Source organism: Podarcis liolepis (assembly GCF_965112155.1).
Source record: "Podarcis liolepis genome assembly, chromosome: 1".
Taxonomy (NCBI): Eukaryota; Metazoa; Chordata; class Lepidosauria; order Squamata; family Lacertidae; genus Podarcis; species Podarcis liolepis.
In genome coordinates this window covers 71,228,733-71,255,927 of record NC_139554.1, presented here as the reverse complement: position 1 = coordinate 71,255,927, position 27,195 = coordinate 71,228,733, and the positions used below count along the sequence as shown (strand labels likewise).

At 39.9% G+C, this 27,195-nt stretch overlaps 1 protein-coding gene across 50 annotated transcripts in view; it reads left to right on the top strand.

Annotated features, from left to right (window-relative positions):
- SOX6 (SRY-box transcription factor 6) overlaps positions 1-27,195 on the top strand; it is a 458,084-nt gene that overhangs the window by 393,981 nt on the left and 36,908 nt on the right. For all 50 annotated transcript variants that reach the window (XM_083477096.1, XM_083477104.1, XM_083477133.1 and 47 more), the window contains 3 exons: positions 3,130-3,310; positions 7,124-7,308; positions 24,242-24,350. In XM_083477096.1, coding sequence (XP_083333222.1) covers positions 3,130-3,310; positions 7,124-7,308; positions 24,242-24,350 — 475 coding nt within the window. The remainder of the gene's footprint in view (positions 1-3,129; positions 3,311-7,123; positions 7,309-24,241; positions 24,351-27,195) is intronic.

Genomic DNA, 27,195 nt, shown 5'->3' with positions numbered 1-27,195 from the left:
GCAGAGTGAGGCAGTAGGTGCTAGACATGGTAATGGCAACCTCCTGGCTGTTCCTACTCTCCTGAGCCGGCTCTCCTGAAGCAGCAATGCTTGCTTGCTCTTGACCACTGCAGTCTGTCTTGCCTCACCTCATTTTCTTTTTCCAATGTGTCAGAGGTGGCACTCATCCTTTGCTTTGCTGATTTGACAAATGCTGTTGCCACTATAATTGCATTGCTATAGTTGTTTGAATGGGCAACAAGCAAGCAGCAGGCAGACAGTGAGCAAACAGTGTCAAGGTTGCAAGCCAGAGCTGAGTGTGCCAGGACATTATTCCACCCCTAGCGGATTCAGCTGCCAGTCCAGTTAGCTAGCTTCTGTTGATAGAATGGAGGTGGGATCTTATCCTTTGTTCGAAAAAGCAAAGTATGTTGGACTGCAGAAGGTCCCAGGCTCTGTCCCTGGTGAGGCTGGGAATGACCCCACCTGAAACCCTGGACAGCTACAGCCAATACTGAACTAGATGGGCCAATGGCCTGACTCAGTATAAGGCAGCATCCTGTGTTCCTATCACTATAAATTTTTAACAGAAACGCATGCAAATTCCACAGGACCAGATGGCAGATAGCACATCTTCCAGTTCTTCAAGGGGAGATGAGAACACTTTCACACTGTTCTTGAACACAGTTGCAGGGAGCCCACAGTCCTGGGTGGATGTGATAGTGCATCAGCAGGACAGTAGCCAGGGTCGTGGGAAATGGTGGATACCTGTTTCACATCACATTATCAATTCCACATTCAGCATGGGAAGCTGAGATTTAAATTCCACCCTCACCTCCTTATGCATGTGGACAAGGATGAGATCCATGATGGGCTTGAGATCTTTGTATGTGTGGACTTTGAGGACTGAGTGGCTGGAGCAACCCAGCAAGGTGGGCTAGATATAAATTATTATTATTATTATTATTATTATTATTATTATTATTATTATTATTATTATTAATGACACAGCCAACCCCCCAAAACATCAGTGATAAGGATATGTTTAATAGGTTCTTAATGTCATTGTCCTCAAAGCTTTCTCATATTACTTTCTCCCTCACTTAATCACATATGACTGACTGAGGAAAAAGCTATATTTTATGTGACTTCTACAAATAAAGAGGGGTGCCTATATAGCAATGGCCTAGAAATAACATAAACTGTAGAGTAAGTGCAGTATTATAAATAGTTACTTATTTGTTGCATTGGGCGATTTAATACATTATATATGACAAGTTGTACCATGCAGAATCTCTACTTGACAGCAAGAAGAATGGCAATGATAAGATAATGGACTGCATTATTGTATCCTTTCATATATTTCTAAGCTTTGAAGTGTTCAGTGCTGTCTGCTAAAATATAGATGATGCACCCTTATATCTAGCATATCTCAGCTTTGGGCATATTTTAAATGAGAGAGCCATGTTACCAGGCTCTTTTCATTTTAATTACAGAAAATCAGTATTCTGCTATTCCAAAAATGCTGTGCCTGGCTGATTGCTAACAAGTTCAACACAGGGTACAAGCTCTCCAATGAACAGGGTGAGGTTGTATTGTAAAGGGGAGTGCTAGATCAAAAGAACAAGTTTCTTAGATTTTTCCTTTCCCAGAAGTTAGATGTTTCATAAGAGTAGATGTGCACAGGTTTTTGCTATGTGAGTTCCTCCAGCCCCATCTCCCCTCTTTTCACTTGTACAAAAGACACCACAAAGCGGGTGAATACCTGATAGTTATAATTATATGACTATGGATCTGCTTATATCAGTACCAAATTTATATTTCCCTTGTCTAGATTTACATGCATGCCATAAATTAGAGACTGACACCTTAGTGCTTTTTTAAAAGTGCTGTAAAACACATCCCCAAAGTATAGTTTGACCTTTGTAATATTTAACAATAATCATATATAGTCGTACATTGGAAGTGGAATGGAATCCTTTCCGGAAGTCCGTTTGACTTCCAAAACGTTCGGAAACCAAAGCACAACTTCTGATTGGCTGCAGGAAGCTCCTGCAGCCAATCGGAAGCGTCGCGGAAGCTCCATCAGACGTTTGGCTTCCAAAAATAGTTCGCAAACTGGAACACTCACTTCTGCGTTTGTGGCGTTTGGGAGCCAAAACATTCAAGAACTAAGCTGTTCGAAAAATAAGGCACAACTGTATCTAGTTCCACTTGAACTATGTCAAGCTGTATGATGCACAAGATAAGAATGGGATGTTTTAATGAAAACTGTAAACATATTGATAAGCCTTGCTTTGCATAGCCTGTTGAATTCTAAGATCACAATACAGTATATTTTCTTTTTCATTCATCATGTTGTGTAGCTATAGACAATACTGCAGATTGCAACAGAATTCCTTAAAACTTTCCAGTCTGATCCACATAATAGCTAATAACTTGATCTTGCACTCTATTGCTGTAAGACATACCACATAGATTCTGGCATTAAAATCCATTTGCCCTACACTGGGGCAAATGCTTCAGCAGTGCTATCGCGGCAGTAACAACCTCTCTCCCCCCTCTCTCCAGATTTTTAGGGGGGAATGCAGAAATGTTTCACAAAGATATTGTGACCAAAAAGTCTTGTACAAAAAAAAAACAAAGTCAAGGATATCTAGGGGTAAACAAATATAAATGTTTAAGGTATTAAGTACCTTTTCCTGTTTAATTTTACCCATATCCCCACCATTCACACACATATATACAGTCTGTTTTATAGTTCCAATAACTTTTCAAATAGGCCCAGTAAAGCAACACAACTGAGCTGCTAGAATTTTTCTTAAATAATTCTTTGTAAATGCCCTGGGTTAATTTAGATCTCAGAAAACACATTAGGAAATTAGGCAGTAATGCGAGCTAATTCAAATTTTAATTTGCCAAAAAGAATGATCCAGCTCCATAGTTAATGTAAATAGAGGCATAGCACAGAGAAATTAATGAGGTTTTCCTTTCATTGAATCTTCAAGGAGTGTAGATAATTAGCTTCTTTTGTTATTATTGCAAGGAAATGCAGCATTGTCTAGGAGGTGTAAAATAGCTGTGGCTTCCAAAGTGATAATGTGTTTCATTTGTCTTTTTCTAATAATTATTTACATTAAACTCTTTTAGGATGATGCCGCACAGCCACTGAATCTTTCAGCCAGACCTAAGACAGCGGAACCTGTCAAATCCCCGACGTCACCAACACAGAACCTCTTCCCTACTAGTAAAACCAGCCCCGTGAATGCAGCCAATAAAAGTGGAATCCCCAGCCCTATTGGTGGAACTCTGGGAAGAGGATCTTCTCTAGGTACTCAGAAGGGGAGAAATGCTGGGGATTTAGCATAGGAATGGGCTGGCAGGCTTTGTATGGTCTACATAGTGAACTACTCGAGTGCATGCTCACACTATATTAGCATTTGCGAGATAATGCGACACCACAAGAACTTATGCTAGGATAAATTTGTTAGTGTTTCAAGTGCCCACAAGACTTTTTCTTTTTGCTTTTCCTGCCACAGGTGAACAAGATTATCCTTCTTGAAATTATCTATGTTAGCTGAGACTGGGTATGCAGCTTTCATTTAGAACTTAGAATGCCATGCTGGGACGGACCAATGTCTATCTAGCCCAACATGCTTTGCAGTAAACTGAAGTCAGCAGATGCTAGATCCAGGTGCTATTGGATGCCAGCAGCCATTAGCCCCCAACTATCATTGACAGTGGTCAGGGATAATGGGAGTTGTAATCAAGGAATAACTGGAAGCCCACATGTTCCCCAACCCTGAGCTTTGTACTCCAGCAGCATCAACCAGTGTTTCTAGCTTCTTCCCACTCCTGATTTGGGAAAGAAACAAATTACTGTCCTTTGAGGCTATTGATTTCTAAAGCTTCACTTAAAAAAACCACACCCTTTTTATTGATTTAGCACATCCCTGATGTGCAAGCGCACACCCTTATGAACAGCTCCTGCTTGTTTCTAAAAATTTGTTGTGGTGGAAATGTGATTGGTGGTACAGTTCACACAAGGGCAGGACACCCCAAAACCCACACAGCACAGTACTTTTCCTCATGTAGGGACAGTTTCCTCCAGTACTAGGTTTTGGTGTCTCTACAGGAGTGACCTAAAAGTAGGGTTTCTATAGTGCAAAAGAAAACACATTTATGGTTTCAGCAAGAAAGAAAAAATACTTTCTGTAGGTATTTTATTTTTAGGTGCTTTCACTATTTTTCAAAATGATGATATAGCAAGTTTGTATTATAGAATTTTTACCATCCTATTGGGACATGGAAGAAGAGGATATAAGCATTTTGTACAGTATGCAAAGAACAGCTGTTTGCATTTTGTTCTATATCATTACCTTATTTTTATCATCATCATTACACACACACACACACACACACACACACACACACACACACACACACACAAATCCCTATTCTCAATTTTCCTGTATGCAGTAGCCAACAGAGGTAGTTATAACCTGAAGAACCTTTCTATCTCTTTAAAGAGCTCCAGAAATGATGCTTCTTTTGCTGTTTTCTCCTTCCCCACCTCCTCTCTTTTGTTGGGTCATGGCTGGCATCAGGAGTCATCATTGTTGGGACTCTAACAAGGCTCACACTTTAGAGGAAGCCAACTGTTGATCCCTGGAGCCAGCTCCTCCCCCTACTTATTGCTATTGCTGACTGTTCATCTGCCCTCTCCAAATGAGAAAGCAGTGGCAGGAGGAAGGAAGAGGAGTAGCAACTGCCACAGTTTCCCTCTGGACAGTGGACTGGGCTGGAACCCCCCCCCCCCCCAAAAAAAATCTGGAACCAATTGTAAATCAGGGGTGGGCAGACTTCTGGATTGTGGGATTTACATTGTGTTTTTGTCTGGGTCCATCAACGAGAGCCAGGTGCTAGTCTTAGATGGTAGAGTGAATGGCTTACTATGTCCCCTAAGCCAGACGCAGGCCAGACATGATATATCCAAGTACAAATCTACATTCATGTTGGGGATTTGAAACACAACTCTAAAACTGTCTAGTGGATATGGCCAAAGGAAGGCAATTAACATTCATATTTCACAGAACAGGAACACTGAGACTGATAAGTGATTAGTACAAAGCCAACCACAGCAGAGAAATATATATATATTACTTTCAGTTTCATCTGCTGTTGTTGGGAGTCAGAAACTATTGTTCCTTTGTTGCTAACCAGGGAAAGTTCTGCTAGTAGATGTGAATGCACAATAGGAATCAGGTTAAGAAGCAGATAAGAGTTTTTAAAGAAACAGGATACTTTTCTGGGTAATGACCTAGAACTATTAAATACTGGATAAAGATGGAAACAAGTTTATGAACCTGAAAATACTCATATCATTTCATATGGGGTTCTCCAACATTGCAGGATCATTTGGAACATGAGCAGTCATCTATGTAAGAGAGGGTTGTGATGAGACTCCTCTCAGGAGGGAATTCCAGAGTCAGCACAGCCCACTCCTGGTCCCAAATAGGCATATGGGGGGGGGCAGTAGGCAGGTAGATTCATATGAGAGAAGGTAGTCCTACAAATATCCTAGTCCTGAAACAATGTGCTTTAAAGGCCATGGCCAGCATTTAGAAATGGACTTGGAAACAAATTGGAAACCAATGTTTGTATTTTAGAAAGGAAGTCCCTGAATATGACCCCTGCAAATAGCCTAGCCAAGTCATTCTGTGCCAGTTTTTCCAAGCACACTTCACAAGCAGCTCTCCATAGAGCACATTGCAGTAATTCAGATTTTGTCCTTGCCAAATGGGCAGTCTACAGAAACAGGCGTTGGTTGCCCCTACCCTCCTCCGTGAGCCTAAGCTGGGCAAGAGCACAGTGACTTCAAGTTTCCAACACTGAATGATTTTTGTCCTTTGGTATAAACATAGAAAACCCTTCCAGAAGTCTATTCTTTTCTACACTCAAATTCATCTGCAACAGCAATGAGAGTTTATTTAATTCCTACCCTGACTTGTTTCTCAATCAGAACTGAATCAAAATGTATTGTCTCAGTATATTTACAGCTCTGGGCTTTTATTTAAGTGCTATCTCACATACACTCACACACATGCTGTAACATGCCATTCCATGACTAGAGTGCCTTGAATCCAGAATTATACAATCACAACAGAAGACTAATTAAAATTCACATAGTATTTACCTGGACACCTGGTATTTTGGTTGCTTTTCTCATGCCCTAACCCAAATGCTGCTTCATTGGGCAGAGTCCTTTTGTTAGGTGTTTTGTGTGATGGCAAGCCACTGTTATCTTGTTGGGTAAAATTGTCCCCTCCCTGCTTCCTTCAATAAAAGACTCTCAAATCTTTTATTTAACAACATGATAAAATCTGAAGCGGTGAGTGTAGTGGCAACAGGCAAAGTGATCTTTAGGCTAGCTTGCAAGATGGTTGTGAGGAGAAAATAAAAGAGGGGCCACTCCGTTATTTGTCCTACCCACATGAATTCATGGAGGGCTATTAAAAATAAATATAGACAGTTGTAGCATTATGCAAACATAATGCCATGATGTAAGTATATATTCATAAAATAAATATAAAAACAAAAAAATACATGTGTTCGTCTTTATAAATGCATTGTAAGAATTTATGGCAAGCCATTCTAGGTTATGAAATAGTTTCAGTAAGCCATTTAGTATTGGCTGTGCTATACTGACAGCTCTAAGAGGACTAGTTGTAGCTAAGTAGACATTCATCTGGGCAGAAAACAAATCTGGATTTATGCCCATGTCTTAATTATTGGTGCATGTATTTAATGAACAGTAGACAGGGTGATACCCAACTTTGTGGGAGTGTTCATCACCTGCAGTCCTCCACCTCTTTAAAATTTGCCCTGGAGGATCCCCAAACCCTCTAGAGCAGATTTGGGAAGCTCACACGGAGCTTCAGTAGGTGCTCTTCACACTCTTCATGGTATTCCATTGACAGATGGAAGCAGTAGGGTATTTTTAAGTTTGCATCACCTGGAATAAGTAGGTGGTCTGCAACGATTAGTTGGGTGTGTTCAGTCTTTCATGCAAACGAAGAGGAAGTTTTTTAATGGCCTGCTTTCAAAAATATCCTTAAATAAAGATTATCTTTGTTGTTTCCAGACATCCTTTCCAGTCTTAACTCACCTGCCCTGTTTGGGGACCAGGATACCGTCATGAAAGCCATTCAGGAGGCTCGAAAGATGAGAGAACAGATCCAGCGGGAGCAGCAACAACATCATCATGGCCTTGATGGAAAACTTCCTGCCATGAATAACATGGGTCTAAACAACTGTAGGACTGAAAAGGTACTGTATTCCTCTCCTGTCATTTCTTCTGCTCCTTTTTATTTGCAATTCTATCCAGCCAGTGGTCTCTGAACCTCATGTTGCAGCTTCTGCATTTCTAGTTTTAATCATCTTTGATACTGACAAAATAGTTATTCACTATGTCATATAGTTCTATTTTAAAAAAAGACAAAACTTCCTCCTCTTACAGAAAGAAGGAAATTTAGACTCCCAAACATAAAATCATCATCATCATCATTATAGGGCATATATACTAGCATTTGGGCTGGGGAGTCATGTCTGATGAAATGAGTGGACATAAGAGCCTTGATGGAGCAGCAAAAAGTTAATCTAGTCCAGCATCCTTCTTTCCACAGTGGCCAACTAATGCCTATGGAAATTCTATGCACTTTCTCCATGTCATGCAAAATTTTTATAAGTCTCTGTTACATCACCACTTACTTATTTTTCTGTATTAAAGAGCTCCAAATGCATTAGCCTACCTAAAAGGGAAATATCTGGTCTTAAGTAGCCATGACAGAAGCAGAGGAGGGTGAGCACATGGACACGATGCTTGTTCCCAATTTAGCAATCCTCAGCCAGAATCATTGCATATGAACTGGGCTATATTTTTCAAACTGCTGTCCAAAGTTGCCTTGCATGAAATCCATTAGCTCAGCATTGTGTGCAGTGACTGGTAAGAGCTCTTCAGGATATCAGACAGGGCATATTCCCAGGCCTACCTGCAAATGCTGTAGATTGAAGCAGGGACCTTCTGCATGCAAAGGAGGTGCTTTACCACTGAGCTGTGCCCATTTTCTCATGCTGAATTAGGACAAAGGGGAGGGACCATAAGCACAACCTTCAGTCTGACGTCTGTCTTTCTGTGAATTTTAGAGTCAGAATGGTCATAGCCTTTTAATGAGTAATCTGTTTCCAGTACTGATTTTTAAAAGTGCTCTGGGAAAGTTGAATAGGAATAGTAACTAATATGGTGCTGTTGATAGGCTGTTTGGTTTGAGACTTGGTACAAGTGTGATGATTACGGGACAATTTACTCTACTTTATCCTCTCTCAAAGGGTTTTTGAGAAGTTAAAGTGAGATAAAGTATGTACTGCAGTCATTTGGTATGAAAACAAAGATGGAAAAAAACCTGTCTGCAGAGCACCTTGATGACTTAAGCCTTATAAGAAATCACTTCAGATCAGCATGCCCATAGTTTGCAGTCATTGCTTTCCTGCAGTGATCTGTTCCAGTCTCATCACAAAGAAAAGCTTATAGATTTTTAAATTTTAGTTGTATTGATTTTTCCTCTTAATCCAAACAATATCCAAACAATATTCGTCAGCAGCCAAGAGTTTGTGACACTGGCAGCTGCCTTCAAACTGTTTCCTCGAGAGGAGAGTAGGGTTCTGAGGTTCATTGCCTATAGTTGCATGCACAAAGGGAAAATAACCCTGCAAATAGAACTCTCAAAGACAAGATGCCTTTTCATTTGCATTTTATATGTTGCCTTATTACATTTCTCAGAACAACAAGGGGAAAAGGGTCTGTGTCTGTAAAAGGGATTTGCTTAGCCCCTTGCCCCTAGAGGATTAACAGTGGTTTGCAAAACAAATTCATAACCTAATAAATATTTATTTGCACAAGCTTTAGTTTAAATGATAGCATTTTAAAACTCATTTAATACAGATTATCTCTGTGAAAGAATTCTTTGTAACATGAAAGAACTGAAGGTTTGATGTGTGACGAAGGTCAACAGGATCTCTGGAAGTCCAGACTTCAGATTTCAAACTGACCCCAAATCAGAATGGGGAGCTTTTAGGGCTTGTTTATAAACCTATGTTTGTGAAAAGCACTGAAAACTGTGAGCTAATTCCACTGGCCTCTAGAATTATATAGACACCTATAGTATTATGAAAAACAGTGCTTATATTAACAGAATTTCACAGGACAAGCTGCTAAATCATGGGCAGACTGATCCACACACTACATGAATATTGATAATCCGGCTACAAACTTCTATGCATACCAGTGCATCAAAAATCAAGTAATACATCTTTGAAACAGTTGTCTTTTGCCTAGACCAATTTTCAGTACTTCTTTTCAAAAGGAGTTTCTGAAGATTCACATCTAAATCATTAGGTTTGCTTCTTCAAATACCAGCTAATGATAAATCTTTTTTTAAAAAACAAACAAAAAAACCACCATCTGTTTGCCTGACAAGCAGAATTCAGTTGGTGGCGAAGTTCGACTGACCATTTGCAGGATTTTTTTTAGTTCAAATAAACTTGAAACTGTAAAGTTGAAACTGCAAAGGAATATTCTCCCAAGCTCAGCCACATAATTTTGAAGTCTAGCTGTAAATTGCCTTTGAATTGTCACATTTAAATCCATTTTTCTTTGCATTAATTATATTAATTTTAAAAGCATCTTACAGTTTTATTAAGATTTATACAAAAGTAAAGGTGTATTTTTAAAAACATAAAAGTTGACAATTAGGTGATGTGATTGTGGGGAAACTGCCACAAAATGTCACGCTGTATAGAGCCTTAAAGGCTAGAATAAGCACTTTGAGATCCCAGAAGCAAATCGAAAGCTAATGGAGCTACTATGAGATTGGAGATATATAGTTAGACTTGCAAACATTTGAAGGGAAGCTTCTGGGCTCTCTTAAAGGCAGCCCCATGTAGAGAACATTACCATAATCCAGAGTGTGAGATATATATATATATTTCTCCTTTCTGTCCTCTCTGGCAATGCATTCTTTGCTTTTTTCTTAGTTTTAATAGCCTTTTCTAAATGGCATGTCTTCATATTTTTGCTCTTGATGCTTTTCAATTTCTAGCTTCAGTTTTAAACACCAGAATTTCAAGCTATATTTCAGGGGCAATGCTTTAAGCAAAATATTTGTTCCAACAATAAACCCAGTAGTTTACTTTTCTGCATGCATATCCAAGAAATAACAATTACAATTCTGTAAAACACTCAAATCCTTTTGATTCTTCATCAGCTCTCTTAACAAATATTTGGGCAGTTTGAAACATCACTGGTGTAATACTGCCCCCTTTTATTAGAAATGAAAAGCATGCTGGACACTTGCAATCTGTTTGAGTCACATGGTTAATTCAAATATATGTGGCTGTATGACAGTATTTAAATTAGGCATAGGATTAATAATATTGAGCCATGAGAACCAAAGCGCGTTGTTCAGCTGCAGTGTGTGAGGCTTTGTCTTAAGTTTGCTTTTATATCATGGCATGGGAGTTTCTTGCTCTTTTTTGTATGCAAACACAGTTTTGAGAGAAAAGGTTTGGCTTCTTCATATGCATTTAATTACCATGTTTGCTTGGAATATATATATAATATTTCTAAATCAGTTCCGCTCCCCCCATATAGAACAATGGGCCACACTGCTGTTTTTGGCGGCCTGATCACGAATTAAATTTTCTTTTGAATAGCTAAATGATTACAATACCGCTCACACACGCTGAAGTGCTGTGCCGAATGTATCTGATGCAATTAGAATTTGATCATGTAGAAATGCAGAATGGAGCATCTTATGGAAAGGTGAGCCCTGTGACTTTAGCAGTGTCTTTTAAAAGAGATATTGTAGTCATGGAGACTTTCAGCAAACAGGTTTACATTTGTGGTTCCATTTAAAAATATTGTGGTGATAGCACTGCTAGAAATAGCCTAATTTCAGATGCTTTCATGAAAGTTATCCTTTATATAAATACATAATCCTGAAGAAATAAGAGCAGTCTTAAGGCCTAATACCCTGCTTAGTGGTGGACTCTGGTCTGGGAACCTGGGTGGGTGTTGAACAAGGTGGCAAGGGGAAGGCAGAATTTGCAGTGAAGAAACAGAAGGTATGAGAAGGGTGCTTAACCCTTTCCTGCCCACCAATTTCTCCATGCAGCTTCTACCACCCCACCAGCTACTTTGCCCTAGCAGGATCTCAGCGTGTTTCTTTGCTGCATGGCAGGCCTCTACAGGGACCAAATCTAGGTGGTTGGCCATGCATTAAAAATAGAGAAGTGGTCAAGGTTGAGTGTTTTGTTTCTGAAGTCATCTAGTGACACAGTTACATACACACTCTCATTCACCCTCCCAGGCACTTCATTCTCTGGCCACCGCATCCAATCTCCCACCCCCCACCTGCTGACACACAACCTCCCACCCTCTGAAACACATGATTAGGAGCATCGCAACAGCAATAACAGCTAGACCAGGCACACGGGGAAGGAGACAGGTTGAAGTCACACACCCAGGTTTCTGATGTACAAAAGATTGCTCGTCCGTCAGCGTTATTAGCAGACCCTTGGTCATGATGTCTTTGGTGGAACCCCATCCTCAGTCCACCATCCCCTTTAGCACACTCCATTCCTCACCACCATCACTACTGCTTTCCTTGCCTCAGTCTCTCCCACTGTATGGAGACTTGTGTCCATCCAGTCCCTGCTGACACCTAGAGGAAGAGGGAAGGTGGAATCAGCTGTGGTGCCTTCCCTCCCTCTTTCCTTTGGAGAAGCAGCAGCAAAGGACAGGGGCTTTGGTGGTTGCCAATGGGCCTCTTGTGGGGCAGGGCCCTTGACAGGTACCGGACTATCCCAGCCCTGAGAAAAAGGAAGCCACAGCCAGATGGGGTCCCCCACCCTCCAAATCTTACTCAGACTCCACACCAGGCATACTTGAAGTGGTATAAATATTGCTAATCTCCAATGTGATCTTTTCTTGTAAGGAAAAGAGCTGGTTGAAGTATGTGTGAATTTTTTGTCATGCACATTCCTTTATTCCGGGCTTGATGTAACTTTGCATACAATAATGCTGCTTTTCTGACACTAGCAGCAAGCAGCACTTGTTTTCTTCCTTGAGGCAGAATTAATCACAGGAAAACACAGCAGTTATTGTAAATACAAGGGAAGAACATGGCATAGCGATGTTAGCATCATTATTCCATTGTCATCCACCCTGTGTCTTTAGAGGCGTCTTAGTCTTCCTTCTGAGCATTTCCAAAGATTCCTGCATGTAAACAAAGTGTTGCTAAAACATATGCTTCAAACAGACAGCAAATAGTACAGAACTGGGCAAATAAACGCCTAAGCAATTCCCACTCCCTCTCTGCACCTAGGCTAAATGCAGATTGCCATTGCAGCAACAAAAAGTGCATGTACATTGTATAATTTTTCCTTGGGGTGGCATTAAAAGTGGTAAAGATAGTTCTGTAACTGACAACTTAACTTGATATTATAAGAAGCACAGAGGTGCTGCCACTCAGTCTCTCTTTCTTTCTCCTTTCCTGTTGTGTGTGGGTCAGAGATAGATAACCAACGGTCCTGCAAGCAATTTTTGCTAGGCCCAGCTAGGAGGCAGGGCTGGAAGCAGAGGACTGCTGTAGGTAGTTATTTAATAAAACAATTTCTTCTTCTCATTAAGCAGAGAACATTCAGCTTGCTCACTTATGGAATGATGAGGTTCCTCATATGAGTTCAGGTCCTACCTCTTGAAGTTTTCCAACCAAATTATTGAATTTCCCAGCCTTAAAATGGAACATTACACCCAAATCCTCTCTGGAGGGTCAGCAGAATCCCCAGGACAGTGAGGTGGGGAAGAGAGTGGAATTGGCAAACAGAAATGCTTGCACTGATGAAATAATTGGAAGGGTGCGGCAGTGACTTCCTCCCTGTTGCTTGGATTCTTTGAAGTACACACACAAGGGGGCCAAGGAGAATAATTTTCTCACTCGCTCCCCCCCTCCTGCACCCCTCCAATATGCCTTTCATGATCGTTCAGGAGCCTTTCTGAATGGGGTGGGTTATGGCTGACAGGGGAGGTGGGAACTACTCAGAATTGGTTTCAGGCAACTTTTGTGAAGAGGGGGCCGGAAAGTATGATGTGATGCAGCCCCGTTGTTTGTTGTTTCATCCCTGCAGCTGACAGCAAATGGTGTGAAGTGAGGCACAGGACAACACACAGTGCAGTGACTTAATATCGCTCATTGTATTCATAGAGACATTATGAGAAAGGAAGGAGACCAGGAGCAACAGGAGCTCTGTCTGTAACATCTGGTTAAGTTCTGAAACACAGAGAGATTGCTTTTGCAAACATTTTACAATATCACTCTTAGTGAAGGTAGAATATATGAATCTGCAAATCAATATTTTTATTTATAAGCATGCATCAGCTCCTACTTTCCTCTCAGGTTTCAGACTGCACAGATTATTTGGAGCATCTGTATTGCTAGTCAGCTTAACTGCTGATGTAACTATTATTAACAATGGAATGGGACAATCAGTTAAGCATTCCTGATTTTAGAGAGAGAGAGAGAGAGAGAGAGAGAGAGAGAGAGAGAGATTAGCCCTAACTATTTTTTAATCAGAAGTAAGCCTGTTTGATTTAATTGAGACTTAATTTATGTGTGTGAATTTCAGAACTCAGAGCCTTAGAATATGAACCCCACTTTAAAACTGGGTTTCATTGCAAACAAGGTCCACAACTATTTCAAACCTCAGGCCTAACTTGGAGTAGGTTCTCAACACTTTGAACCAGCTCTTCTTGCCACTTCACCATCCTTCTCAAGCAAAGCTATTCTTGAAAAGTTAGGAAATGGCTGTAGGGAGAGCTCACTTGAGATAGGAGGCGCCTTTTCGATTGCATCATTAAGGCCTGGTGGGTGCATCCTTTCCTGCTGTGGTATATAGCTGATGTAATTCCACCTGCCTCTCAACCTAATTTATTGAATTGGGAGCCACAGGAGATTTAAATCCGATGCACACTGGCAGGAAACAATGCTCAATAACATGTGCAGGAGCACCCAGACCTTAAGGATGAAGCCATCAAAGCCTTTTCTGTCTCCAGTGAGTCCTTCACGCTGCCAGTTTCTCCTTCATAAGGGTAAGTTTTGGGGGGAGGAAGACACTAAGAAAGATGACTGGGATACACACATCTCCATACAGGAAAGCAAGAGGCATTATCAGAGTTCAAAACCACATTCTATCTAGATAAAAGCACTTGGCGGTTGGATAGCATGGCTGGTGTTGCCTAGAGAAGGGGGTGTGACCTAAGAACAGTGCCTACAGTCAGACAGAGATGTCTGTCGGGCCATATTTGGCCCCTGGGCATGAGATTCTGTATATTATGTAGTTTTATTGCCAAAGTGAAGCTTGTTAGTACCTGTGAACTGCATATATTTGAAACTGCCTGGGAAGTTGCTGAAAACACTTTAGAGTATCTACGGCAGTGATGGCCAAACTTGGCCCTCCAGCTGTTTTGGGACTACAACTTCCATCATCCCTAGCTAACAGGACCAGTGGTCAAGGATGATGGGAATTGTAGTCCCAAAACAGCTGGAGGGCCAAGTTTGGCCACCACTAATCTAGGGTATGGGTGTTAGAAATTACTATTAAAATAACAGCTGCAGAAGTCAGTAATTACCCATGCCTTGTCAGGGTGGTATTAAATGGAAAGGTCTCCTCTAAAGTAATACATTTCCAGATTCCAATACATGATAATATAAGTTTGTCCAATATAAAGTTTGTCCCACATAATTCATCATCAGCCTATTAAATCCTAGTATCCTGACATTGGCAGTGGCCCAGATGCAACCAAGTAAAACAGTCCTATAATATGTGCTGATAATGAAAGCAAAGGAACAGCTCAGGAAGGATGGGAGGTCATTGTGTCCATAAGGTGAACAGCTTATACTATGAAATAATGTTTCATCAAACTTTTGCTGCTTCTAAATTTATTTACCAATATAAAATTTTGAAAGTGCTTCCTTGTAGTTTAGGCTTCAGATTGGCAGCCTCTGTTTAGCTTACAATGCAGCATGTCAAAAACTCCCCTTTTCCCTTTCCTTTCACTTGCTAAGGGGCTATTTCAGTTGGCTCAAACCTTTCACTCTCAAGACCAGTAGAACTAGATTAATTTCAGCAGAATTAATGTGTTACCCTTTTGTGAGAATTAGTCTGCGTGAAGTTTTGGCTGAACTATATAAAATGATACACTTCTCTTATTTGAAACAAAGGGTTAATCCCAAAGTGTTTGGCTACCGCTATGGATCATGCTTTTGTGCATAAATAAAACTATGGGAACCACATGAAAGCAGTGGTTGGGTTACCACACAACTGGATATGCTTAAGACTGAATGCTTCATAAGTCTAACTACTGGGGAGCTGCAAACTTTATAAATAACTTTGCAATTGGTTAAAACCATATTAAAACCAGATGAACAAAGACACAACGTATTCTATTTAAAGCGGGGGGGGGCGCAGTTCAGTGAATGCAATAATCTTGATGAAAGTAATCTAACTGGAATAGGTCTATAATTTAGAGGTGATGGCAAGTGTGGCAGTAGTTCAGGATTTGTGACTATATGCTCAGAGGTGTGGAGGACTTAAATCAAAAAGTCTTCCTTAACAGAGAAGCAGATGAGGTTTTCCACCCCCAAACAATGTAACTTGGGGAAAAAATACCGTTATTGTCAATCCCCCTGCTCTTCCTCCCACCTGCAGCTTCAGTCTTCATTAAGTAAAGTGCTTTCCAAATTCTTTGGTTTAAAATAATTAACATTTGTTCTGTTCTGAACCTTGCACAGTACTTTTGCTAAATATGGGGTTGAATCCAGAGAGCCATTAACAATGTGGGAGGCTGTGGGGGAAGGAGGATACACGTATTTATGGGAACATCTTTGAACATCTGAAGAAAGAATGCCCAGTTCTCTTTAAAAAACCCAAGACAGTGCAAGGAGGCCAGTGACAGGTGGGGAGGCTGAAGCAGCCACACTGGTTGCACAGCCCTAAAGCCACTGCTGTACTGCTTTCCCCTGTTTTGGGTGAACTGAGAAGAATATACACCTGGCCCAACCAGGTGAATATCTACATCCTTTGTTCAACTGATATAGCATTTGGATTGTGAGGGCCATACATGAATCCACTTACCGTATTTTTTGCACCATAACACTCACTTTTTTCCTCTTAAAAAGTAAGGGGAAATGTCTGTGCGTGTTATGGAGGGAATGCCTACGGGTGGCATGCCTATGGATTTTCCTTCTCTAAAACTACGTGCGTGTTATGGTCGTGTGCATGTTATAGAGCGAAATATACGGTAATTACTGGAGTCATGTATCACAAGCCAAACTTTGGATGTCCCACATATAGGGCTGTATCCAATGCTGCAGCTCTGCTGGCACAAGGGACTTCCGTGTGCAACAGAACTTCTCAGACTCTTCTTCCCTCCAACCCACTAGGTGGCTACAAAATTAGCTCCACGGGATTTAGGGACCCTACAAATTTGGGAGGGGAAGGAAACAGAAGCCCCTTTGCACCAATGGACACTGCATTGGATACAAACCATCATTTTGTGTTTCTCTTTCCCATTTTTGTGAAAAATGAGCCCACCTCTTCTAATCCTGATACTTATATACAGTCATACCTCGGGTTACAGCCGCTTCAGGTTGCGTTTTTTTGAGGTACAGACTGCCGAAACCTGGAAGTACCGGAATGGGTTACTTCCGGGTTTCGGAGGTTGCGCATGCACAGAAGCACCGAATCGCAACCAGCGCATGCGCGGACGTGGGTTGCGAACGTGCCTCCCGCATGGATCACGTTTGCAACCCGAGCGTCCACTGTATATATAATCCTGCACACTTATATAGACCAATAGTAATCACCGCATTTATCAATTTATCAGTACAGTAGTACCTCGAGGTTACAAACTCCGCTAACCTGAAAGAGTTACCTCGAGTTGAGAACTTTGCCCCAGGATGAGAACGGAAATCGTGTGCTGGCGGCGCAGCGGCAGTAAGAGGCCCCATTAGCGAAAGAACGTCTCTAGTTAAGAACAGTTTCAGGTTAAGAATGGACCTCCGGAACTAATTAAGATCATAACTAGAGGTACCACTGTAGCTGCATGGAGGGTGCAGCTGATGATTTTGTGTTGAGGCCTATTACATTGCTTGCAAAAACAAAAACAAATCAATTAATAGACAACAATTTCCACGGCACTTACCTTAGTCTGATAAGAATCCTCACATGTCCATTTTTAATGACTCTTGCTGTGCCTAGAATATTGCCAGAGATTCCAAGCATAGAGTGATTTAATTTGCTAATAGCCACTGCCACAAAGTAATGGAAAGTCTTTGGACAATGCACAAGTTGACCTTGCAGAGAAAAATGGAGGTATTTGTAAGTTTTTTCAGAGCACCATTATTTGTGCACTAGTTTGGAAAGCAAATCTATATGCCTGAACCAAGCACAACTATGTTGTCATGGCTACCTTAAGCCACTTGCTTAGAAGTCTGGAGTTCTGTCCTCCATTGTTTTGGGATTTAATGCCCACAGAATTCTGCTATGAGTGTAGAAATGACAAGCACTTTTTCTAGAAAAATATCTAAATAGGTTTTGAAAACATTCCCCTTCTGTTCATTTATTATATCTGTACTTGAACAGAGGAGCATACATACACACACAAAACATTTTATTTGTATGCTGTCAAAGTGGCTCACAACATGAAAAAATGTACATAATTACAAATATAACAAAAGTAGTCGTAAACAATAAATAAAACACACAAAAAGTACACAACCAAACTGAAAAAATTTCACATAAATCATAGCAACTAAAAATGTAGATAAAAATATGAATATCAGTAACAGCCACAAATGTCCCCCCAACAGCCCCCTTAAACAATTCCCTAACCAAAAAGTCTGTTCAGCAGCCTTGGCTTTTGTAGCTGGAGTCAGTAAGGGCCCTGCCTTCGCAGGCCAGTTGGGAAGGTCTTCCAGGACTCAGCCAATATGGTCTAGGGAAGGAACAAGCGGGAAACAAGACACTGGTGTTATTGTTTCTTGAGTGGGCTTAATATGGAATAGCTTAACTTTAATGTATTGTGCATGTAAAGACAACATCCTGGAATTGTCTGCACACTTTGCAACTGGAATACTGTCCGCAGAGTGTGTAACGGTCCCAAAGGCATTTACTCTGTGGCTTCTGTAAATGACCCACATTAACAAGGAGTCTCAAAATTGGCTCTTGAAATAAATGTTGGTAACTACTAAGTTAGACTCTTGAAATAAAAGGTATTACATCACTGTCCAACTATGTATGCCATTTTCCACTTCAGCGTCTGCATACATAGCAAGGGGGCGGGGGCGGGAACGACATGTTGAAATAATTTGAGGAATGGTTATAGTCTGATCAGTCTTGGTAATCCAAAAGGGAGGGGGCCTGGTGTATTATTACATTTCATATATTGTTTTTCAAGAGATGAATGCAATCAGTCATCTTCTTTCATATGGTTTAAAAACACACACACAAACCCTTGCCTTGCTGGCAAATAAACTGTTATTTAAGTACACAATCCACTGCTGTACTGAAACAGTTTTGCCAAACTTGTCCAAGTATTCTCACATGCTTAAAGATGGTATAAATATCATTTATAGCAAGCCGTTTACTTCAGACTATATGGAATGGTTTCCTGCTCCCCTGATCTAAGTGTCCCAGTTTACATTATGGCCTTTATGGCTTCTGTTTGATGGAGTGATCAGTAAAAATTTAATGACACTATAAAATAATAAAAATGTCATTAATTTACCACGGATCTTGGATGCAGTGGTTGTAAAGTTACATTAATAAACAGAATATTTTTTACAACAAAAAGCATTGTTACGTGGGAAAGAATAAATAACACACATAAATTTGGGAGCAATTTTACTGTTAGCGCACACATTATTATGGAATAGCCAATAAGTGTATAAAACATAGTATATAAAATTTTATGAAAATATATTGTGCACATCAAAAATTCAGCTTTTACCTAAGTGCAGAGAAAAGCCATTATTATGTGCTTACTGTTATCATTACTTTTCTTCCCCGAGATCACAATTTTATATTTATTCTACTTAGCTGAAGTTTCCAGCAGCCTTCTCTTTCTCTCTCTCCCCCCCTCCCCCCGCCACCCACTCCGATTTTTCCAGTGGATGAGCAGGCTTCTTCCCCTACTTCCTTCAGTTGACTACACTAGTCCATTTCCCTTTTACACCCAGGAGGAAAGCATTGATCATTCCCACCACAGAAGTGTGGAGGAAGTTATTAATTTAATGCAAAGTTAAAAATAATGCTTGAGTAGGAGACTGGTTTGGTGACTCTGGAAATAAGGGGATAATAATCTCACAGTCCATCTGTCATCACTGGGGTTGCTCCATCATTGACTGGGATAACATGTGAATATGACGGATGGCTCAGCTTTGTGGCTTGGAACATTTAACATTCATCAGTGCTCACTAAAGGGGGCTTTATCATTTAAATATCTTTATTTAATATGCAACATCTACCTCATAGATCATCATTTCAAAGCACTTAACCAACGGTCCTGCGACACAGCGAAGCAGGCTTTAATTTTTCCCCAATAACTTTTATGCCGCCTGCATGTTTGTGCCTGACAATGCATAAATAAGTGCCTAATCGTGTCACTGAATGGAAAATGAAGGTTTGGTTGTTAGTAAAACGAATCCTGCCCCAGTGTGTTGTCATCCCAAAACCACGAAAGTAGCAATGAGTAGGTTTTTCTATATCTCCAAGTAGCCAAGAGTCCATTTTGTACTTAGACATAGACTGTGTTCTTTAAAAGCATTAACCCTCTTGGTTTTCCAGTAATCATGATCTGAGTTAGAATTCTGTTCTGTGTTCATTATACCCCATGGCATAACGCACTTACTTTACTCAAGATATATTCTCAGGGCCTTATGCCTACAAGAAGCAGTTTAGTTTGAAATAAACAAAAAATGAGCTCAGGGTTTCCTGAGGATAAATAAGCTATCTCTATGATGTGTAAAACAGGTATGTGGTTTTTTAAGTATTTTTTTAGTGTGTGTGTAAATTTTCACAAGTATATGCTATTTTCAGACATGAATATGTATTCATATGGACATGCATGCTTGTAAATAGGAATTTAAATAGAATTTGGGTAGGTGCATGAGAACAGCGTACACAACTGAACGTATTTTAAATATACAGACCATTTCCTATTAATGAATTTGCAATTTGTACTCCTTTATAATCTGCTTAGTTTAGTTCAATTACAGATGTATTTATTTACCTGACTGTGATCCCTATGTATGTTTACTTGGAAATAATTCCCTATGTTCAACTGGGCTTTCTGTCAGGTATATACATAGGAGTCCAGTCTAAATTCTTCTTGCCTTCAGAAATACACTTAGGTTTGTATTTACCAATTATGTTGTAATAGATTTTTTTTTTATTTACAGCTTTCCTGAAAATTAGTTACTATTGCTATGAGGTATACTTTTAAGTGGAAAAATGAAACCATACATACAAAATTGTAGCAGTCAATATATTTCAAAAGAATGAGACATTGAAGGTTATTACAGAATCATAGATTCACCTCAATTCTTTTAGGTATTATTACCATGTACGCTTCTCTTCCTCCCAGTTCCTGAGCCTTATCATGTAATTTTCCCTTTTCTCTTGCAGTGTCAAAATATTGATATTCTTTCAGAAACTTTCTTTTTAACACAGAATATTTTCTGTAGAAAATCAAAGGGAATGAATGACTAGAAGGATACTTCAAATGTGCATATTGATACATAGAAGGTTCTGTTGATTTTTTTTTTAAGTGGTGTGCTATTTTCCCTCCCCCCCCCAAAATGCACACACTTAGGTTTTTGCCATGAAAATTGCAGGTGCCACATTAACACTCCTTATAGAAATATTTTAAATGCAAATATTAGGGGGGGGGGGGAGAAAAGAAACACAGTGTACAAAATGCCAATTACTTCCCAACTGCAGGAACTTAAAGAAAGGTCTAATCCAACTCTTCTATTTTAAATGTGCGTCCCCGGGGGCAGGGGGTAGAATCATTCCTTTGCACCAGCAAAGCGAGATCCGTTCTGATAGTGAGGTATTACTATTGGACCTTACAGCATTCTTCAGCTGAATGTTGTGCCTGCCTGCCTGTAACCAATAGTTATGTTTCTTCTCAGTGCTCTTTGTTTCAGTATTTGTGCATATCACAACAGCATTATCTCAATACACGTTATAGTGGGAAATTAATAATGACAATATAGTTTTTCAGCAAATGGGAGACTTCAAGAAACATTGAAAATGGTTGAATGTTAAGGTTATGCAAGCAGAGTGATGCAGTAAACACCTGTACTTCAATTTAGTGTAATGTTGGTTCCCACCCCCTGACCCGCCTGTTATTATTTAAATATTTTAATATTGCTGCAAGTCACCCCAATGTCTGCCCGTGGTGCAAGATTTCAGGGGTCTTAGTAAACCGGGGTTTGTGTTTCCGTTGGAAATTTAAGGCACAGAAGAGGCTGTAGTGTCTTAGGAAATATGGTTTATTTATACATATTCACAACCTGCATCTAGATAGAGTTCCCAACACTAGTATCACAAGAGAGTCCTTTGTTGCCCTCCTAAGCAGCCAGCTCAAATCTACTAGATGAATCAGCCATGCTGTCTGTTCCTGTGGCAATGTCTTCTTCTTCAGCCCCGTATGGCATTCTCCCCACTTCCTGCTTCTTCTTCCCAGAAACTCCTTGCCAAATACCGCCCCTTCTATTAACATCATTGCCCACTGCCACCCTGGCAACCTCCGTTTGCCCAGACTCAAAAACCTTGCTTTGATGTGTTGATATCAGCACCTTTGTAGTCCTTAACAACTTCCCCCCACATGATGACCTGTCCTGGAAAAGAAGCTTAGTCTGGATTTTTACACAGTGCCTAGCATATTCCCTTAATACTCCAAATATTAGCTAAACAATATTTTAAGAATCTAAACATCTTCTTGCAAACTTGGTTACAGAGAACTAATTAGTAAGCAATTGTTTTCTGAAAACGATCTGACTAGAACAGCAAATGCCTCCTGGGATAGCTCAGTCGGTAGAGCATGAGACACTTAATCTCAGGGTAGTGGGTTTAAGCCTCACACTAGGCAAAAAGAGGGGGTTGCAGGGGGTTAGACTAGATGACCCCCAAGTCCCATTTCAGTGCTACAGTTCTATTATTCTAACCAACACAGAGAGATTTGAGCAAACGAGTCAGAGCCACTTTGCTTGTTAAGACCAATACCAGGTTCCTTAGCAATTCTTGAGGGAATAAACTTGGTACTGTTTTCCTTCTAATGTGTAATATGCTCAGTACAGAACTAGGTCATTGAACAATAGAGTGAACAGCAATCAGCAATCTTCTGCTGCATAATGCATCAAGTATAACGTAAAGAAAACTGTTCACAAAACTGAAAGCTGGCATTTCATGTCTGTAAATTCAAGATGACATGACATTTAATAGTTTCATAGTAATGAACAACAGTGTTTTGTTCATTCTCAACACAATGCCAAGTTCAGTCTTAAGAAGTATCAACAAGACAAGAGAGAGAACACATTGTTTTTTTTTCATGAGAACAATACATTAATGATAACTATTTAGCACGTTGCTGCAGACAGAGTACCACTGAGGCTACCACTGTCAGAAGATATGTGCTGCCATATTGTTTCAAGGCTCTTGTCCTCTCATATTTTGAGGACATAAATTGTCTCTTGATCTAGTTTTACAGCAGAAGTTTACAGCACACAAAAATGTTGTTTATTCTGGGAACAAACACAGCCCTTTCTTTTTCTTGCTCTCTCTTTTAAAATTCCCATTGAGTTTCAGTTCAAATTTCTAGACAAAATAATAGTACTATTTCTGTCATCTAGTATTCCTTCTTTGAAATACTTGTCTTTGAAAGCCTCTTGCATAAAATTCAGACTTGTGTTTTCTCAAGGGTTCCAATGCAAACGCATATCTCGATGAGAGGAGTGGTGGTTGTGCTGGTGGTGATTTTTCCATTAAATTAGCGAGTTTTAGTAGAAAGTGCTTTTTAAGTTTTGAATTTTAGCATTTTTTCCCAAATGCCAATATCTTTCTCCCAAGGTCATTTAAGAAATATAGGACTGTGCATTGTTATTGGGTATTGCCCACTGTGGGAACAGGATGGTGGACTAGATGGACCATTGACCTCGTCCAGCAGGATCTCCTTCTTGTGTTCTTAGTAATTTCTAGAGCTTCTGCCGCAATCCCTCATTTCTACACCACAGTAATGCTACCTGCCCTACTTTATACTTACCTGAACTGTAATGGGTTGTTTAAAGCTATTGCCTAGCAATAATTGATTTAATTTTTCACACAATTATTTGTTTCATTGTGTAGTAAAATACATAGTGGTTGTGGGTTTTCTGTTTTAAGAGATTTAGTGGGTCAAAGGTGTTAATAAGCTAACTTCCAAAAGCCAGTTTGTACATTACCAAAGTGGTGGGGCTACTATGTCCACATATTTTCACCCTTATATAAGAGGAATGTAGGATAGGATAACTGTCCACACAGGCATCACCCTTTCCCTGCTGCTATGGGAAATAATCATCTTGTAGACACCTTCAACATGGGCTCCTTGTTACTTTAAATTTAGCAGCACAGGAAGCAAGCACCACGGAAGAGTCAACCATGGTGCTAAGATAACTTAGGAACTGGCTTGAATATTAATTCATCATACATTTAATCAGTACTGGAGGGGTATTGCATATTTGAAAACTAGATTTTGGACACTAAATTCTAAACTGATACCTGCAGTTAAACAATATCTGTGTTTTTTCTGAAAAAAAGCATAGCCTGTATCTGTTACTAGCACTAGTTCATGCTTAGGTACCAACTGTGGGATTGGGCAATGTAAGGAACAAAGATTTACCTACCAATATGACTTGCAACCTCTGTTAGATGGACAAGAAAATGTGGAAGTGGAAATCAAGAAAGGACTGACATATTAGTATGGAGGGCAGGGGAAGTGCAGGTGGCAGCCAGAGGGGCAGGGAAGTATAATAGAAAATGAGTACGCTCAAGATATTCAGACATGAACAGACTGGAAATCTTAATGTTCCTTTCTCTTTGGCAGGAAAGAACACGCTATGAGAATTTAGGCCCACAGCTATCAGGGAAGCCCAGTGAAGATGGAAAACTAGGCCCAGGAGTCATTGATCTTACAAGGCCAGAAGATGCAGAGGGTGAGTTTCTGTAACAGATATATTGAGCCACTGAGCATTGCTTTCCTTGAGCTCCTTAAAGTTGGATGTCTTAAATGAGCATTGTGCAGCTAAATCCCCATGCAGAGCTTTGAGGCATTTTGCATGGATTCTAGTGACATGTGCAAGCATAAGTTCTAGTTGTAAAATGGTTCCATACAATATGCATTCTCTGCTCTCATTATTCACACTCTGGTTCAACTCTTCTCAGAAAGCTCTCTTGAGTGAGTTTGTATGTCACCTCAGATGGGTGGCATGTGCATTTAAGTGCTCACACAAATAGTGTAATGTTTATATGGTGGCCCACAGATCATATATCAGATTCCTTGAGTAGGGACTTCTGGTTTTGGAGCAACTTGCACTCATGAAAACTGACTGGCCATATTCTTAATGTTTTGCTGGATATATTGGGTAAACCTCATATGAGCAGTGAAATGTGCATATGGGTTGGCTCAGGTAATGCAGAAATTGTGACTGGTCACCTTCAGACATATGATTAATCCCAGCATTACCATCCTATGCTGCCCCAGATCGAAATAGCTGTAGAAAAGTGGAGGCAGTGATGCTGAATTCAGTCAGAGACTACAGATGATCACTTCCTCACATATTCATAGGCAATATTCAGTAATCAGCAAGTATGGCCCCTGGTCATCTTAAGAGACCCTGCAGAACTTTTAAGCATATGTTATCATTACGATAATGAAGAAAAGAGCAAGGAAGTAGATTATCCAATTAATTGATCAATTGCTGAATTAATTACAGTGAAATTTTAATTGGAGATGCCCAGTATGAAAGGATGTGGAGTGCTGGTAGTTGTGCCAATTAGTTCAAGGAACATGCTATCTTTGCGAAAACATACTTGCACTGAGATCTGAAGGGTTGTAGTTATGATTCTGTTCAAGCCTATGGAAGAATTCCCATTGATTTCAATGGTCAAGGACTGCACACTGTAATGTTTATTTTAATTAGTTACTTGGATTGATCAGTTAAAAACAATGCCATTAATCAACTAAAAGCCTTTAATTGGTTGACAGCTCTGTTGGAAATTACGTTGCTAATTGGTCATATTTCAGTTTAGCTTTTTCTTCTTGTATGCATATTATTTCCAATTTTAATTGTTTAAACTTTTTATTTCATTGGATTTTTAAATACAAAATAAAACTGTAATAAAAGAAAAGAAATTAATCAAACAAACAGCATAGCAATATAGTCCTACCTCACATATTCCTTTTGGGATAGGATAATAACTTTATAATCTTTGGATAGGCTTGCACATTATTTGCATAATGTGAAATGAAGAGAATAAAACACATTTGTACTTGCTTTTCTGGCAGGAAGTTACCTCAGGGCTTCCCTAAATTAACTCATTTCCCTCTCACATCCTTTCACTTTGCATAACACATTATGTTATTTTGATGACTGTAGTGACAGGTCAGCCTTTCAAATAGTTCCACTTAGTTTAGCTAGCTTTGTCAGGAAGAAGTGTTCAAAATAGCCTACCTCAATCTGGTGTCCTCCAAATATCGTTGGACTCGTACTCCCATCAGCCCTAAGCATCATGGCCAATGGTCGGAAATGATGGAAGCTATAGTCCAAAGCATCTGGAAGGCACCAAATTGGGGGAGACTGGTTTAAAACAAATCCTTGTGATCTTAGAAATCATATACTGCGGTGGGTCCTGAAGGAATGCTCTTAGGATAGAGCTCCATGGATCATAAAAAATCTAATAGCTCGAGGTTGTATTTTTGTTTCATTTTCAGCATGCCAGCAGTGCTTTGGCCATTGACCGGAATTTGGCTTTTAAGTATTTCTTTTATAGAGAAAAATCACATGATTATAAGTAATGTAAAACCATTTATTTGGCTCTAATGTGACTCTAAGTCTGAATGGCTTCATACATGTTTGCAGCAGATTTAAAAGTGTAGTCATTGGTCAATATATGCCATGTCCATTAAAGCAAATTAAACTTAAATGTTCTTATACATATGGTTTAGAGGTGACCTAACATGAGAAAATGTTGTTTGGAGCTCTTATCATTATTATCCTACAGTCTTTTGCCTAAAAGGCTGTAAAAGAAGCTCCAAAAATTAGTATTATTAACATCTACTGGGGTGAAATTACGTTATGTTCTATTAAGAATTTTTTTTCCAGCTACATTCAAACCTGATGTATCATATCCTGCAACTGTCCTTCCTAATATAAACTGTGTAAAAGGCAAGTGGAAATAGCAATTGAGCTTTAATTTTTAAAATGTGGAATTTTTCTTAAAGATCTGAACTTGTCTGAATTTTCAGGACTAGTTAGTTGGCTGCCTTTAAGTGTGTGTGTGTGGGTGTGAATTTGCACATAACACCTAAATTTGCCCATTTTCCTATCTATATAATGATTCTACCTGCAAAATTTTTGTACAGTGAGCTGGGAAAGGGGGAGATTTGGATTGGATACAACCCATTATCCATGTGTCTATGCTCTGCTTCTGGTTCCTCCCCAAACTGCTATGGGAGGAGGGGGGACTTATGGGCGCAATTTTAGGATAATTGGGACTGGATAATTTTTGGGATTCATGGAGAAAATCTGCTTCTTAAGAAAGAATGAATCATGGAACTCTCAGGTAATGTCTAATTTGGTCCTTACCTGAAGAACTTCCTTGCAAATGCATTATGTTCTATTGGTGATGTGAGGGTTTGATTAGCTGCTTGTGCGTGAAAACGTGCTCCCTCAGAGTTTGTGCGACCCCACAAACCTCCGGGTGTGACGGAGCTCCTCAGACATGTCTGCTCTAGTCACTAGTAGAGTCCGACAGTGGCTGTCTGCGGAAGCGTTTCCA